Source organism: Oncorhynchus tshawytscha, linkage group LG33, assembly GCF_018296145.1.
Source record: "Oncorhynchus tshawytscha isolate Ot180627B linkage group LG33, Otsh_v2.0, whole genome shotgun sequence".
NCBI lineage: Eukaryota > Metazoa > Chordata > Actinopteri > Salmoniformes > Salmonidae > Oncorhynchus > Oncorhynchus tshawytscha.
Genome location: NC_056461.1, coordinates 44482924 through 44500330, shown reverse-complemented (window position 1 = coordinate 44500330; position 17407 = coordinate 44482924). Strand labels below are relative to the sequence as shown.

The 17407-nt window shown below is 45.1% G+C and overlaps 1 protein-coding gene across 1 annotated transcript in view; it reads right to left on the bottom strand.

Annotated features, from left to right (window-relative positions):
- Nucleotides 1-10058, bottom strand: part of polq (polymerase (DNA directed), theta) — a 228183-nt gene extending 218125 nt beyond the window's left edge. Inside the window, exons 1-6 of the mRNA XM_042311239.1 lie at nucleotides 9943-10058; nucleotides 9459-9675; nucleotides 6038-6529; nucleotides 5665-5903; nucleotides 5330-5518; nucleotides 5116-5246 (exon numbers count right to left, since the gene is read on the bottom strand). Coding sequence (XP_042167173.1) covers nucleotides 5116-5246; nucleotides 5330-5518; nucleotides 5665-5903; nucleotides 6038-6529; nucleotides 9459-9529 — 1122 coding nt within the window. The 5' untranslated portion in view covers nucleotides 9530-9675; nucleotides 9943-10058. The remainder of the gene's footprint in view (nucleotides 1-5115; nucleotides 5247-5329; nucleotides 5519-5664; nucleotides 5904-6037; nucleotides 6530-9458; nucleotides 9676-9942) is intronic.
- Nucleotides 10059-17407: the final 7349 nt, after the last annotated feature.

Below are 17407 nucleotides of genomic sequence, written 5' to 3'. Positions count from 1 at the left end.
TACAGAGTCAATGTGGAGGCTATATACAGGGTATTACGGTAGAGTCAATGTGGAGGCTATATACAGGGTATTACGGTACAGAGTCAATGTGGAGGCTATATACAGGGTATTACGGTACAGAGTCAATGTGGAGGCTATATACAGGGTATTACGGTACAGAGTCAATGTGGAGGCTATATACAGGGTATTACGGTACAGAGTCAATGTGGAGGCTATATACAGGGTATTACGGTACAGAGTCAATGTGGAGGCTATATACAAGGGGTACCGGTACAGAGTCAATGTGGAGGCTATATACAGGGGGTACCGGTACAGAGTCAATGTGGAGGCTATATACAGGGTATTACGGTACAGAGTCAATGTGGAGGCTATATACAGGGTATTACGGTACAGAGTCAATGTGGAGGCTATATACAGGGTATTACGGTACAGAGTCAATGTGGAGGCTATATACAGGGTATTACGGTACAGAGTCAATGTGGAGGCTATATACAGGGTATTACGGTACAGAGTCAATGTGGAGGCTATATACAGGGTGTTACGGTACAGAGTCAATGTGGAGGCTATATACAGGGTGTACCGGTACAGAGTCAATGTGGAGGCTATATACAGGGGGTACCGGTACAGGGTCAATGTGGAGGCTATATACAGAGTATTACGGTACAGAGTCAATGTGGAGGCTATATACAGGGTATTACGGTACAGAGTCAATGTGGAGGCTATATACAGGGTATTACGGTACAGAGTCAATGTGGAGGCTATATACAAGGGGTACCGGTACAGAGTCAATGTGGAGGCTATATACAGGGGGTACCGGTACAAGGTCAATGTGGAGGCTATATACAGGGTATTACGGTACAGAGTCAATGTGGAGGCTATATACAGGGTATTACGGTACAGAGTCAATGTGGAGGCTATATACAGGGGGTACCGGTACAGAGTCAATGTGGAGGCTATATACAGGGGGTACCGGTACAGAGTCAATGTGGAGGCTATATAGAGGGTATTACGGTACAGAGTCAATGTGGAGGCTATATACAGGGTATTACGGAACAGAGTCAGTGTGGAGGCTATATACAGGGGGTACTGGTACAGAGACAATGTGGAAGCTATATACAGGGTGTTACGGTACCGAGTCAACGTGGAGGCTATATACAGGGTATTACGGTACAGAGTCAATGTGGAGGCTATAGACAGGGTGTTACGGTACAGAGTCAATGTGGAGGCTATATACAGGGGGTACCGGTACAGAGTCAATGTGGAGGCTATATACAGGGGGTACCGGTACAGAGTCAATGTGGAGGCTATATAGAGGGTATTACAGTGCAGAGTCAATGTGGAGGCTATATACAGGGTGTTACGGTACAGAGTCAATGTCAAATCAAATCAAATCAAATTTTATTTGTCACATACACATGGTTAGCAGATGTTAATGCGAGTGTAGCGAAATGCTTGTGCTTCTAGTTCCGACAATGCAGTAATAACCAACAAGTAATCTAACTAACAATTCCAAAACTACTGTCTTATACACAGTGTAAGGGGATAAAGAATATGTACATAAGGATATATGAATGAGTGATGGTACAGAGCAGCATAGGCAAGATACAGTAGATGGTATCGAGTACAGTATATACATATGAGAAGAGTATGTAAACAAAGTGGCATAGTTAAAGTGGCTAGTGATACATGTATTACATAAGGATGCAGTCGATGATATAGAGTACAGTATATACGTATGCATATGAGATGAATAATGTAGGGTAAGTAACATTATATAAGGTAGCATTGTTTAAAGTGGCTAGTGATATATTTACATCATTTCCCATCAATTCTCATTATTAAAGTGGCTGGAGTTGAGTCAGTGTCAGTGTGTTGGCAGCAGCCACTCAATGTTAGTGGTGGCTGTTTAACAGTCTGATGGCCTTGAGATAGAAGCTGTTTTTCAGTCTCTCGGTCCCAGCTTTGATGCACCTGTACTGACCTCGCCTTCTGGATGATAGCGGGGTGAACAGGCAGTGGCTCGGGTGGTTGATGTCCTTGATGATCTTTATGGCCTTCCTGTAACATCGGGTGGTGTAGGTGTCCTGGAGGGCAGGTAGTTTGCCCCCGGTGATGCGTTGTGCAGACCTCACTACCCTCTGGAGAGCCTTACGGTTGAGGGCGGAGCAGTTGCCGTACCAGGCGGTGATACAGCCCGCCAGGATGCTCTCGATTGTGCATCTGTAGAAGTTTGTGAGTGCTTTTGGTGACAAGCCGAATTTCTTCAGCCTCCTGAGGTTGAAGAGGCGCTGCTGCGCCTTCTTCACGATGCTGTCTGTGTGAGTGGACCAATTCAGTTTGTCTGTGATGTGTATGCCGAGGAACTTAAAACTTGCTACCCTCTCCACTACTGTTCCATCGATGTGGATAGGGGGGTGTTCCCTCTGCTCTTTCCTGAAGTCCACAATCATCTCCTTAGTTTTGTTGACGTTGAGTGTGAGGTTATTTTCCTGACACCACACTCCGAGGGCCCTCACCTCCTCCCTGTAGGCCGTCTTGTCGTTGTTGGTAATCAAGCCTACCACTGTTGTGTCGTCCGCAAACTTGATGATTGAGTTGGAGGCGTGCGTGGCCACGCAGTCGTGGGTGAACAGGGAGTACAGGAGAGGGCTCAGAACGCACCCTTGTGGGGCCCCAGTGTTGAGGATCAGCGGGGAGGAGATGTTGTTGCCTACCCTCACCACCTGGGGGCGGCCCGTCAGGAAGTCCAGTACCCAGTTGCACAGGGCGGGGTCGAGACCCAGGGTCTCGAGCTTGATGACGAGCTTGGAGGGTACTATGGTGTTGAATGCCGAGCTGTAGTCGATGAACAGCATTCTCACATAGGTATTCCTCTTGTCCAGATGGGTTAGGGCAGTGTGCAGTGTGGTTGAGATTGCATCGTCTGTGGACCTATTTGGGCGGTAAGCAAATTGGAGTGGGTCTAGGGTGTCAGGTAGGGTGGAGGTGATATGGTCCTTGACTAGTCTCTCAAAGCACTTCATGATGACGGATGTGAGTGCTTTGGGGCGGTAGTCGTTTAGCTCAGTTACCTTAGCTTTCTTGGGAACAGGAACAATGGTGGCCCTCTTGAAGCATGTGGGAACAGCAGACTGGTATAGGGATTGATTGAATATGTCCGTAAACACACCGGCCAGCTGGTCTGCGCATGCTCTGAGGGCGCGGCTGGGGATTCCGTCTGGGCCTGCAGCCTTGCGAGGGTTAACATGTTTAAATGTCTTACTCACCTCGGCTGCAGTGAAGGAGAGACCGCATGTTTTCATTGCAGGCCGTGTCAGTGGCACTGTATTGTCCTCAAAGCGGGCAAAAAGTTGTGGAGGCTATATACAGGGTATTACGGTACAGAGTCAATGTGGAGGCTATATACAGGGTGTTACGGTACAGAGTCAATGTGGAGGCTATATTCAGGGGGTACCAGTACAGAGTCAATGTGGAGGCTATATACAGGGTCATTATATACAGGGGTACCGGTACAGAGTCAGAGTCAATGTGGAGTGTCAATAGGCTATATACAGGGGGTACCGGTACAGAGTCAATGTGGAGGCTATATACAGGGGGGTACAGAGTCAATGTGGAGGCTATATACAGTGTCAATGTGGAGGCTATATACAGGGGTTACGGTACAGAGTCAATGTGGAGACTATATACAGGGTGTTATGGTACAGAGTCAGTGTCAATGTGGAGGCTATATACAGGGTATTACGGTTGGAGACTATATACAGGGTGTTATGGTACAGAGTCAAGTCAATGTGGAGGCTATATACAGGGAGTCAATGTTATATACAGGTGTTACAGAGTCAATGTGGAGGCTATATACAGGGTATTACGGTACAGAGTCAATGTGGAGGCTATATACAGGGTATTACGGTACAGAGTCAATGTGGAGGCTATATACAGGGTGTTACGGTACAGAGTCAATGTGGAGGCTATATACAGGGTGTTACGGTACAGAGTCAATGTGGAGGCTATAGGCTATAGGGGGTACCAGTACAGAGATATATGTGCCAATCATGATTTTCATGCACATTTTCCAAGAACAGTTTAATTTCATTTATAATAGCCTTTGTATCTCAAAATCAGTCTGTGGTTAATCTACATTCTATCTAAATGAAAATGATATAAGTTACTTTTAGATTTGTATTGCCAACTATGTAGAAATAGCCGACATAAAGCCAACAAATAAAAACATTGCAGCCTGCAGGTAGAAAATATCCTGAAAAAGAAAATATCCTATAAATCACATGGCCTGTTTGCAACAAACTGTAAACATTGCATCAACTATCAACTAGGCAGGCCCAAAAATCGCACTAGCAAACTTGCAACATTGTATCATATTCTGGGCCCTCAGAGTTCCCAAGCCAGTGAGCTTGGGACAGACACAGCTGTAGGCTAGTTGTGCAAAAGGATAAGAAGTAATCAGGTATTCTACGATGTTTCCACTGGACCAGAACATTACATTTGTTCCTTTCATGCTGAGTGGTTATCGAAAGGGAGAGAGCTGGAAATATTGTTCAAATACTTTGATAAACTTCAATTGATCCTAAAAACACACTTTGTTTACTCACTGTTTCAGGTGAAGAAAAAAATGATTTTGAGAAACTCCACAGCTCATTAGTGGTGGTGAGTTAAGACAATCAGAAAAACTATCAGACATCCCCTCTCACAGCTCTTAGAGACTGACCCAGGAATACTCACAGCTCTTAGAGACTGACCCAGGAAGACTCACAGCTCTTAGAGACTGACCCAGGAAGACTCACAGCTCTTAGAGACTGACCCAGGAAGACTCACAGCTCTTAGAGACTGACCCAGGAAGACTCACGGGCAACTGTGATTCTAACAAACATGTATTGACTCAGGGAGCTGAATACTCATGCAACGACTATATTTTTGTTTTTTAATTTATGTGTAGATTGTTGACAAAAGAAATGACAATTAAATCCACTTTAATCTCACTTTGTAAGACAGTAACATGTGAAGAAATCCAAGGGATCTGAATACTTTCTGCAAGGCCCTGTACATATACACAGAGCATTTCTGCCTCTCCTTCCCTCTATCCCTCTCTAACTTCCACTGTACCTGTAGGTAGGTCATCTTCTCCTTGGCCAGGGATACGAAGGGCAGAATAAACAGAGCTTTCCTCCTGGTCTCCAGGACTCTCTTCAGCATTAACAGCTCTGCCACCAGGGTCTTCCCTGCACTGGTTGGGGCTGGGATTAGAGGTCAGGGGTTAACGGTCAGGGGTCAGGGTTCTGGGGCAGGGTAGATTGGTAGGGTCAAGAGGTCAGGGTACCTGAGTAGACCAGGTTGTGTCCTTGCAGCACGCGTCCCAGACTGAGACACTGAGCCTGCCAGGGGAACATGGAGGAGACACCATGACGACGGTAGCGTTCAAGGACCGCAGCAGGCAGCCCCCAGCTGGACAACAACAACCTGTCACACTGCTCGTCTGGACGCATAAACACCGCTGATAGACCTGCACCTGGGGAAACACACACATTACACACAAACACACACAACACACGTTACACACCACACATGTTACACACCACACACACACACACGTTATACACACACACACACGTTACACACACGTTACACACACACACACGTCCTTTCATCCCGTACCTGTAGTGTTGAGTGTGCTGGCCTCCAGCCCAGTAGGGGGCGTGAGAACAGAGGCTGACATGTTGTTCCTCAGAGACCGCTGTAGCGCCGCGCTCTCCCTCGCCCGTGCCAGGTGGGAGGGTCTGAACAGGATGAAGTCATCAGACACATCCAATGGGGAGTCAGCATTCTGGCAGGAACCATTTCCTCTTCCTGTGGGTGTGGTCTCAGAGCTCCTCCCCCTGGCCCTGCGCTTCCTACTGTCAACAACAACATTCAAATTAAATAAACATTTATTGGCACGGCTGTTAAAGGTACAACCACGTCAATAAAGTTAGAACAAGATCAAATGAATGTTTTTTGTTTGTATATTAATCTACTGGTAAAAACACACCCTCTGGAGCTGCAGTTCTTCTGAGGGGGTGTGGCGTCTGTAGGTCTGTGTGGAAGCGTCCCAGCATGCTCTCTGTCCTCTGAGTCTTCACTGAACAGCAGGCACTGAGCCAGGTCCTTACAGTCCACTGTCTGAACCAGCCCTGGATGCTCACACACACCTGGTCCCAGTCCAACCCTAGCCCCGACCTCTGGTCCTGGTGTCAGGCTGTGGGAGGTCTTGGCTGGAGCTGCAGAGGCGTGGGATACCCCTCTCTGGATTAAAGATACCCCCATCTCTACCCCATGTGTTAATTTCATCTCTCCAGGATCCAGAGCTTCCAGAACCTGCAGCATCTCCTCTCCAGGGTCTAAGGAGGAGTCTCCTACCACACACACCTGTCCTGCAGCCACATTCCGGGCCGTGTGTGTGTTGTCAAGCAGCGTGTGTGTATGAGTGTTTTGCAGGCGACTGGAGCGTCTTGGGGTGAGTGGCTGCTCAGGGTCGGGGACACTGCAGAGAGAAACAGAGTAAAACATTAAAACATCTAGTCATGTTATAATATAGTAATGATCACAGGGTTATAACATCTAGTTATGTCATAATATAGTAATTAACACAGGGTTATAACATCTAGTCATGTCATACTATAGTAATTAACACAGGGTTATAACATCTAGTCATGTTATAATATAGTAATTAACACAGGGTTATAACATCTAGTCATGTTATGATATAGTAATGATCACAGGGTTATAACATCTAGTCATGTTATAATATAGTAATTAACACAGGGTTATAACATCTAGTCATGTTATAATATAGTAATGATCACAGGGTTATAACAGGACTGTGTGCTCCCAGATGGCATCCCGATCCACATCCTCAGACCGCATGCAGACCAGCTGGCTGGAGTGTTTACAGACATATTAAATCTCTCCCTATCCCAGTCCACTGTCCCCACATGTTTCAAGATGGCCACCATTGTTCCTGTACCCAAGAAAGCAAAGATAACTGAACTGAATGACTACCGGCCCATAGAACTCACTCCTGTCCATCATGAAGTGCTTTGAGAGACTAGTCAAGGATCATATCACTTCTACCTTACCTGCCACCCTAGACCCACTTCAGTTTGCTTACCGCCCCAATAGATTCACAGACAACGCAATCTCCATCACACTGCACACTTCCCCTGGACAAAAGCAATACCTATGTAAGAATGCTGTTCATTGACTACAGTTCTGCGTTCAACACCATTGTCCCCTCAAAGCTCATCACTAAGTTCAGGACCCTGGGACTAAACACCTCCCTCTGCAACTGGGTCTAAATTGCTTCGGTATGAGTTAGAAATGTCGGTGTCTGTAATTTTCGGTTTATCGTCCCAGCAGAGAGAGCATGTCCCCATCCGGGGCCGCAGTGAAAAGCTTCAAGTTCCTCTGCGTGCACATCACTGACGACTTGAAGTGCTTCTACATCTGAATTGCTTGCTGTTTGGGGTTTTAGTCTGGGTTTCTGTTATAGCACTTTCTAACATTGGCGGATGTAAAAAGAGCTTTATAAATAAATTTGAATTGATTGAAATAGTCCCGTCACAGACAGTGGTGAAGAAGGTGCAACAGCACCTCTTCAACCACAAGAGGCTGAAGAAAGTCAGCTGAGCCCCTAAGACCCTCACAAACTATCTCCGCCTGGTGCAGTAACTGAATCACCCGCAACTGCAGGGCTCTCCAGGACATCTACAGCACCCGGTGTTACAGGAAGGCCAAGAAGATCATCAAGGACCTCATCCACACGAGCCACAACCTGTTCACCCATCTACCATCTAGAAGATCATCAAGGACCTCATCCACACGAGCCACAGCCTGTTCACCCTGCTACCATCTAGAAGATCATCAAGGACCTCACCCACACGAGCCACAGCCTGTTCACCCATCTACCATCTAGAAGATCATCAAGGACCTCATCCACACGAGCCACAGCCTGTTCACCCTGCTACCATCTAGAAGATCATCAAGGACCTCATCCACACGAGCCACAGCCTGTTCACCCATCTACCATCTAGAAGATCATCAAGGACCTCATCCACACGAGCCACGGCCTGTTCACCCATCTACCATCTAGAAGGCGGAGACAGTAGGGACGGGACGATACCAGTATCGAGATACTCATTACTATCGTGGCAAGGAAACAAAACACAAAGCGAATTTAACCTTTTAGGAAAACAACCCTAATTTTGGAAACAAACATAATTATGCGGTCATCCAGAGTTATTTATTTTCCAAGCTATAGCACACACTATTTTACATACAGCAGGTTTTTAAAGGTCCAAATAGTTTGGTGTGCTCAGTGTTTAGAAAATATTCCAATACTTATATTGTCCCGGCCCTAGGAGACAGTACAGGTGCGTCAAAGCTGGAACCAAGAGACTGTTAAACCACTTCGATCTCTAGGCCATCAGTCTGTTAAACAGTCCCCACTAGCCGGCCTCCGCCCAGTACCCTGCCCTGAACTTAGACACTAGCTGGCTACCACCCAGTCCTCTACCTTAGAGACTGCTGCCCTATGTACATAGACATGGAACACTGGTCACTTTAATAATGTTTACATGTTTTACCCACTTCATATGTATATACTGTATTCTAGTAATGGTTCCTATATAACTACTGATGTACTCACCTTTTCAAATCAAATTTATTTATAAAGCCCTTTTTACATCAGCTTATGTCACATAGTGCTGTAGAGAAACCCAGCCTAAATCTCCCAAACAGCAAGCAATGCAGGTGTAGAAGTACGGTGGCTAGGAAAAACTCCCTAGAAAGGCCAGAACCTAGGAAGAAACCTAGAGAGGAACCAGGCTATGAGGGGTGGCCAGTCCTCTTCTGGCTGTGCCGGGTGGAGATTATAACAGAACATATACTGTCCATACTGTCTATACACACCATTATATATTTATATTCTGGACTCTGACATTGATCATTCTGATATTGCTTGTTCTGATATTTCTTAATTTCTTTCTTTTTAATTTTTGGATTATGTGTATTGATAGATATTACTGCACTGTTGGAGCTAGAAACACAAGCATTTCATTGCACCTGCGATAACATCTGTAAATTTCTGTAGGCGACCAATAAACGTAGATTTTGACTTTAGTGCTGCTTTGATTGACCGACAATAACAAGCTACACGCTTGAAAAGCGTTTTCATTCAAATAGGGCTATTTTTTTATTCTTCTAATGAGTAACTAGCAAGTAATCGAATACGAACGTCCGTAGCAGTGCCCATCCCTAATAATATTAATGTTATAATATAGTAAATAACCGAGTTTCGAAATCTAGTTAAGTACATTCTGTGAACGAGTCAACTGCTGTTCCACAGTGGGACACAGGTGTGTTAACATGACAAGTTAACCCAGTGTCGTGTGGAAGAAGAAAAAAATGTCCACCTGTTTTTCTTGATGATCTGATGTCGTCCCATGTAACATTTCCTCTTGGCCGGGGGGGCCGTGGAGCTCATCCTGTCGTCCTAACTATGCGTCTCCTGACCGGAGTCCTGTCTGGCTGGACTGGCTGACGGACCCTGGTAGAGAGCAGGGCTCAGCAACCCTCCATATCCGACCTCACTGTTACTGGGCTGGCTGGAGCAAACAGGCAGCAGGTTCACTACGACAGCGTATCATGGTGAAATAAAACATTAATTAGTATACTTGTAACAACCGTTAGCTAACGTTAAAGTAGCTACGTTAGCTTTACGTTAGTTGTAGTCACTTTTTCCTACAAAATGAAACGTTTCGCCAGATAACGTTAACAACATTAGCATGCAAAAGTTCTAATATATCACAGAGTAAGCTACGTTTGTTTCTGCAAATAATGTCAACAAATAAAAGGGGACAACAACAATAAATATTTTGTAGGAAGATGAAAACATACGTGAAGAATCGAAAATACCGCCAGTGTTTCACAAAAAAAAGTCCGACGGTGTACAACAACTTCCGTTCGTTGACAGTCGTAAACATGGACTTTCACTTGAGAAATCTAAATGATCCTCAAACCATCCACATTTACAGCAACACTTTAATTCATATTTTAAATAGAAGTTTATGAAACTGTTCTGAGCTTTGTGACCTTGAAAGATTTGACATGTTCAGCCAGAGGGGTATCATACAAAGGCATACCAGCAACACTAAAAACGTACTTCCGGGTCAAGGAATTACGAAAATTGTCCAAATAGAGGTCCCTGACGTAATCGTAGAAAGGTGTCGCAAAACTGTATTCATACATGATATATAAAAAATTATAGGCTGAACATGAACATTGATTTATATGTGTTCATATTTAAGTGACATTTGTATTAAAATGTGGGTTTTAAAACATGTTCCAAGGTCAAATAAATGCTGCCAATACAATACACTGTATATGATATACACAGAGAAGACTATTCTAGGACCTGAAGTAAAAGTGTGGTTGGGATTACTCACTACGGTCTGTAGAATGTATACATTGTATTATTTCAATGGGGACTGAGGTCTAAATATCCAGCAACATGTTCTACTCCCACCTACTCCATTCACTGCAATGCAATACAATGTATGGCCTATAAATTACATATTGGCTTATAGAGAAAACACTATTCTATTTGCTGATGTAAAAGTTGGGTTGGCAATACTCAGTGGGGTCTGTAGAATCTATATATGGTGTTATTTCATGGGGGACTGAGGTATAAATACCCAGCAACACGTTCTACTCCACCCACTCCATAGCCCCAAATGCATAACATAGTAAAATCATATGGCTATATATTACCCCAAATATGCATTTCCTTCCAACCATTTTCTTAAACACACCTTGGTTGCAATCAATCAAAAGGTTTGCCTCTTGGACATGGGTGTTGGACTGATTCATGGATCATAGAGACCATTTGTGTTCATTATGGATCCCCACTCTGCCTGGGGTTCAGCCAAATTAAGGCAGTTATGTACACTTTGGAAACATTACAATACATTTTCCTACAGATTTCACAACACATTAAGTGTGTGCCCTCAGGCCCCTACTCTACTGCCACATATCTATAACACATTAAGTGTGTGCCCTCAGGCCCCTACTCTACTGCCACATATCTATAACACATTAAGTGTGTGCCCTCAGGCCCCTACTCTACTGCCACATATCTATAACACATTAAGTGTGTGCCCTCAGGCCCCTCCTCCACTACCACATATCTACATATCTATAACACATTAAGTGTGTTCCCTCAGGCCCCTACTCTACTGCCACATATCTATAACACATTAAGTGTGTGCCCTCAGGCCCCTACTCTACTGCCACATATCTATAACACATTAAGTGTGTGCCCTCAGGCCCCTACTCTACTACCACATATCTATTACACAAAATCCATGTGTACATGTGTGCAGGGGTGCAACTTCACTGGTGACGGGGGGGGGATATGTCCCCCCCACATTCTGAAATTGCATTTTTGTAGCCTTTGTTTTGTCACGTTTCAGATGTAAATTAACTTAGCAAGCTTTCGCCAGTTGATGTACCGTTGGCCAAGGAGCTGGCCAAAGGTTGGCTTACATTAGCTATAATTTTTGCCTCAATTAAACTAGACCTGAATCAAACCATCGGCCAAACGATTGAAGATTGATATTCTGAAGTTTAAGTGCAATCTCAAATCAAAATCAAATCAAATCAAATCAAATCGTAGCTTACTCTTGATATTCTGAAGTTTAAGTGCAATCTGAGTTGTATTAGTCAGTATGTCAATGTAATGTTATTGATCTCTCAGTTTCCCTAGCTCATTCCTTACTTTTCACCTGCCACGACTCCAAATCCCTACCGCAAGAACTGGTCCCAAACCCAACCCGCAATGTTATTTTTGTCACGGTCTGACCATCGTTCGTATGTGTTTTCCTTGTTTTAGTGTTGGTCAGGACGTGAGCTGGGTGGGCATTCTATGTTGTGTGTCTGGTTTGTCTATTTCTATGTTTGGCCTGATATGGTTCTCAATCAGAGGCAGGTGTTAGTCATTGTCTCTGATTGGGAACCGTATTTAGGTAGCCTGTTTTGTGTTGGGTTTTGTGGGTGATTGTTCCTGTCTCTGTGTTTGCACCAGATAGGGCTGTTTTGGTTTTTCACATTTCTTGGTTTTGTTAGTCTATTCATGTATAGTTTCTTTATTGAAGAACCATGAATAATAACCACGGTGCGTTTTGGTCCGCCTCTCCTTTGACTCAAGAAAACCGTTACTGAATCACCCACCACAACAGGACCAAGCTGCGTGGTGACAGGCAGCGGCAGCAGGAGCAGCGAAATAAAGACTTCTGGACTTGGGAGGAAATCCTCGATGGAAAAGGACCCTGGGCACAGCCAGGAGAATATCGCCACCCCAAAGAAGAGCTGGAGGCGGCGAAGTCGGAGAGGCGCTGGTATGAAGAGGCAGCACGGCGGCGTGGAAGGAAGCCCAAGAGTCAGCCCCAAAAATGTCTTGGGGGGTGGCACACAGGAAGTGTGGCGAAGCCAGGTAGGAGACCTGCGCCAACTTCCTGTGCTTACCGGGGGGCGAGAGAGACCGGGCAGGCACCGTGTTATGCGGTGGAGCGCACAGTGTCCCCAGTGCGGGTGCATAGCCCGGTGCGGTACCTACCAGCTCCGCGTATCGGCCGGTCTAGAGTGAGCATCGAGCCAAGTGCCATGAAGCCGGCTCTACGCATCTGGTCCCCAGTGCGTCTCCTTGGGCCGGCTTACATGGCACCAGCCTTGCGCACGGTGTCCCCGGTTCGCCTTAATAGCCCAATGACTACAATGACTAACACCTGCCTCTGATTGAGAACCATATCAGGCCAGACATAGAAATCGACAAACAAGACATCCAACATAGAATGCCCACTCAGATCACACCCTGACCAAACAAAACATAGAAACATACAAAGCAAACTATGGTCAGGGTGTGACACCTATTTAGGAAGTACATTTACTTGGAAAGATAACTGCCCTGTACTTCTCTTAATTTCTAAAAAATATATATATTTCACCTTTTTTAACTAGGCAAGTCGGTTAAGAACAAATTCTTATTTACAATGACAGCCTACCCACTCCTGTGGGAACGGGAGGATGAAAAAAAGAATAATAATAAAATATAGGACAAAACAATTCATCCATTTTGTTTCATTTATGTGACCGACCGACACTGGTTCATAACATGTGACAGACCAATACCTCACAAGGCTTCTTCTCTCTAAGCCGAGACCTTGAAACTGAGATATCTTTCGTTCTCAAAACAAGGTTCTGGGTGCACTGCCAAATTGCAGCTACTGATAGTGAGGATTCATTGGCCTGGCATTACAGTTACTCCTCCCTCATTGTCTTCACACGTCATCAGAGTGTGCAGCTGAACACTGTATATTGGAAAACACCCGGTTTGTTATTTTTGATTAAAACAAAACTGCTATTAATTAAATAAGAATACCAAACTTGTTTTTGTGTGGATTCCGGGATGCGTTTAGCTTTTAACAGATAGGAAACACCACTAACTAAACAACAGTGCTAGATGGCTGTACTATAGACACTGGTCGTCGTCGTAGAAAAGACACATTGTGGCCTCCCGGGTGGCGCAGTGGTTAAGGGCGCTGTACTGCAGCGCCAGCTGTGCCACCAGACACTCTGGGTTTGCGCCTAGGCTCTGTCGTAACCGGCCGGGACCAGGAGGTCCATGGGGCGACGCACAATTGGCCTAGCGTTGTCCGTGTTAGGGAGGGTTTGGCCGGTAGGGATATCCTTGTCTCACCGTGCACCAGCGACTCCTGTAGCGGGCCGGGCGCAGTGCACGCTAACCAAGGTTGCCAGGTGCACGGTGTTTCCTCCGACACATTGGTGCGGCTGGCTTCCGGGTTGGATGCTCGCTGTGTTAAGAAGCAGTGCGGCTTGGTTGGGTTGTGTATCGGAGGACGCATGACTTTCAACCTTCGTCTCTCCCGAGCCCGTAAGGGAGTTGTAGTGATGAGACAAGATAGTAGCTACTAAAACAATTGGATACCATGAAATTGGGGAGAAAAAAGGGTCTAAAATTCAAAAAGAAAAACATTTTAAAAAACACAAAAAAATGAAGACACATTGTAAAAAATTTTGAAAAACAACTGGTTGCAGTAAAGAGCCAACCTGGATACTAAGGAGATCCTGAGAGAAATCGACGAGTACTAACAGCTTTACACTATGGGGGAACAATATTCTCCATCATGGAAAGATCCGACGCAAAAGAACCTGACAAAAAAAAGAAAAACAGATGAATCTACAGACACGGACGTTAACGCTTAGCCTCCAATAGGTCAGCAAGGGGTTGCGACTTGAATTTGGCCTAAATAACAGCAACCATCCCACCCATTAGGCAATTGTAGGTAGCCATTTTCACCGCAAACCCACATAAACCCATTAGGAGCCTCCAATCCAGACCCTATAATGGATCTGGGTATTCCTATCATAGAGTCAGAGAAGGTTAATGATTCATATTAAGGGAGGGTTCGGTAGTTGGTGGCACACCCGCGTAACTCCTACAGCTGTCTGAAAAGGCCCATGGTAATAAACTCCGCAAAAAAAGAAAAGTCTTCTCACTGTCAAATGTGTTTATTTTCAGCAAACTTATGTGTAAATATTTGTATGAACATAACAAGTTTCAACAACTGAGACATAAACTGAACAAGTTCCACAGACATGTGACTAACAGAAATGGAATAATGTGTCCCTGAACAAAAAGGGGGCCAAAATCAAAAGTAACAGTCAGTATCTGGTGTGGCCACCAGCTGCATTAAGCACTGCAGTGCATCTCTTCCTCATGGACTGCACCAGATTTGCCAGTTCTTGCTGTGAGATGTTACCCCACTCTTCCAGCAAGGCACCTGCAAGTTCCCAGACATTTCTGGGGGGAATGGCCCTAGCCCTCACCCTCCGATCCAACAGATCCCAGATGTGCTCAATGGGATTGAGATCTGGGCTCTTCGCTGGCCATGGCAGAACACTGACATTCCTGTCTTGCAGGAAATCACACACAGAACGAGCAGTATGGCTGGTGGCATTGTCATGCTGGAGGGTCATGTCAGGATGAGCCTGCAGGAAGGGTACCACATGAGGGAGGAGGATGTCTTCCCTGTAACACACAGCGTTGCGATTGCCTGCAATGACAACAAGCTCAGTCCGATGATGCTGTGACATACTGCCCCAAACCATTACGGACCCTCCACCTCGATCCCTCTCCAGAGTACAGGCTTCGGTGTAACGCTCATTCCTTCAACGATAAACGTGAGTCCGACCATCGCCCCTGGTGAGACAAAACCGCAACTCGTCAGTGAGGAGCAGTTTTTGCCAGTCCTGTCTGGTCAGGTGACGGTGGGTTTGTGCCCATAGGCGACGTTGTTGCCAGTGATGTCTGGTGAGGACTTGCCTTACAAAAGGCCTACAAGCCCTCAGCCCAGCCTCTCTCAGCCTATTGTGAACAGTCTGAGCACTGATGGAGGGATTGTGCGTTCCTGGTGTAACTCGGGCAGTTGTTGTTGCCATCCTGTACCTGTCCAGCATGTGTGATGTTCAGATGTACCGATCCTGTGCAGGTGTTGTTACACGTGGTCTGCCACTGCGAGGATGATCAGCTGTCCGTCCTGTCTCCCTGTAGCGCTGTCTTAGGCGTCTCACAGTACGGATATTGCAATTTATTGCCCTGGCCACATCTGCAGTCCTCATGCCTCCTTGCAGCATGCCTAAGGCACGTTCATGCAGATCAACAGGGACCCTGGGCATCTATCTTTTTGTGTTTTTCAGAGTCAGTAGAAAGGCCTCTTCAGTGTCCTAACTTTTCATAACTGTGACCTTAATTGCCTATAAGTTGTTAGTGTCTTAACGACAGGTCCACAGGTGCATGTTCATTAAGTGTTTATGGTTCATTGAACAAGCATGGGAAACAGTGTTTAAACCCTTTACAATGAAGATCTGTGAAGTTATTTGGATTTTTACAGATTATTTTGAAAGACAAGGTCCTGAAAAAGGGAGTTTACTACCTCTACCACAAAGACAAAGTTGAGGTTTGGTTACAGGTATCAAATTGTTCAATACAGGTTCTATCTTGTTATTTCCAATTGCAGAAGGCAGTGGATGAAAGAGATATTTAGGACATTCAATAGCAGAGGAGACATTATATAACTTAGAGGCATATTTACTACCCCTAAACATAAGGGTCCTAGACTTAGGCCCTGGATGGACCTACTAGTGGGGGTGTGTATTTCTCATTTGGGTAATCTAACCAGAAACCTTATGAGAGCCAATAGTATGGTCAATCCTGGTGGAATACTCTTTGGAGACATTTAATTGGATGCATCTGGGTTGATTCCTAGCTGTCTTATCTTGTTGGAGGATGTATGAGAGGACACTGCATGCGATAGGCGTACTTAGCAATGGGACTAAAATTGATCCAAACAATTCACTCTGACTCTTTTTTTAAAAACGACTACATACGAACCACTAGGCGTGGCTTGTCGGCTCAGGTTCTGGACCATTTTTACCCATTGGTAACTGGTTTGCAATTGATTCCCTTGGATCTCTATTCTCCTCAACAGAGGTTGCTGGTGGATGATAAGAAGTATCAAAAACATGTACTTCAAAGGTTTACCCCAAGTTTTGTTTTTAATTGTAAAGGATGTGGTCAGGTATCAAATGTTTTCAGTCAGGAGAAGTATGATATTGAAGAATCTGTGAATGGAAAATGTTGTAACTGTGGTGGGGATCATATTCTGGACTTCCTTGAGTGCCCTATTAGGGTGAAGGAGGTTGAGATGTCAAGGATCAGGGCCACGCAGCAGATCTCCTATGTGGAGGTGATGAAGAGAGTCGAAGGGGCAAGAGGCAACAGTGTTGAGGATATGGCAGTGGATGCATAGCAACCAGTTGCTAGTGTTTTAAATCAATCGGGTGATCTGGATACACACATTGTGAAGAAGGGGGATTTTGTGGCATTTATAACCACAGTGATTAATTGTACAGCACAACTGTCTAAGAAGTCCAAGAAGCTGGATATCAGAACTTCGAGACTTCACGGCAAAAGCATGACAAGGACTTTTGTCGCCCTGTAAGGAGGATTCAGAGCCTGTGTTGGGACCTGATTAGAATTAGTTTTTTTTTTACAGAAAAGCAGGTCGATTTTTTTTGTTAATTTGTTTTTGTTAGTAGTAGTTTGTATAGTATTTTATATACTGTATTTTTACCCAAATGTTTTCGTTTAAAAAAAATCATTTTTATCCACCCGCACAGTAGGTGGCGGAAGGCACATTTAATTGTTGCGAACGCCATTCTACCAAAGAAGAAGAATATAACCCGATTTCGACGCATGCGTTGGAGCTACGGTATCAAACCGGAC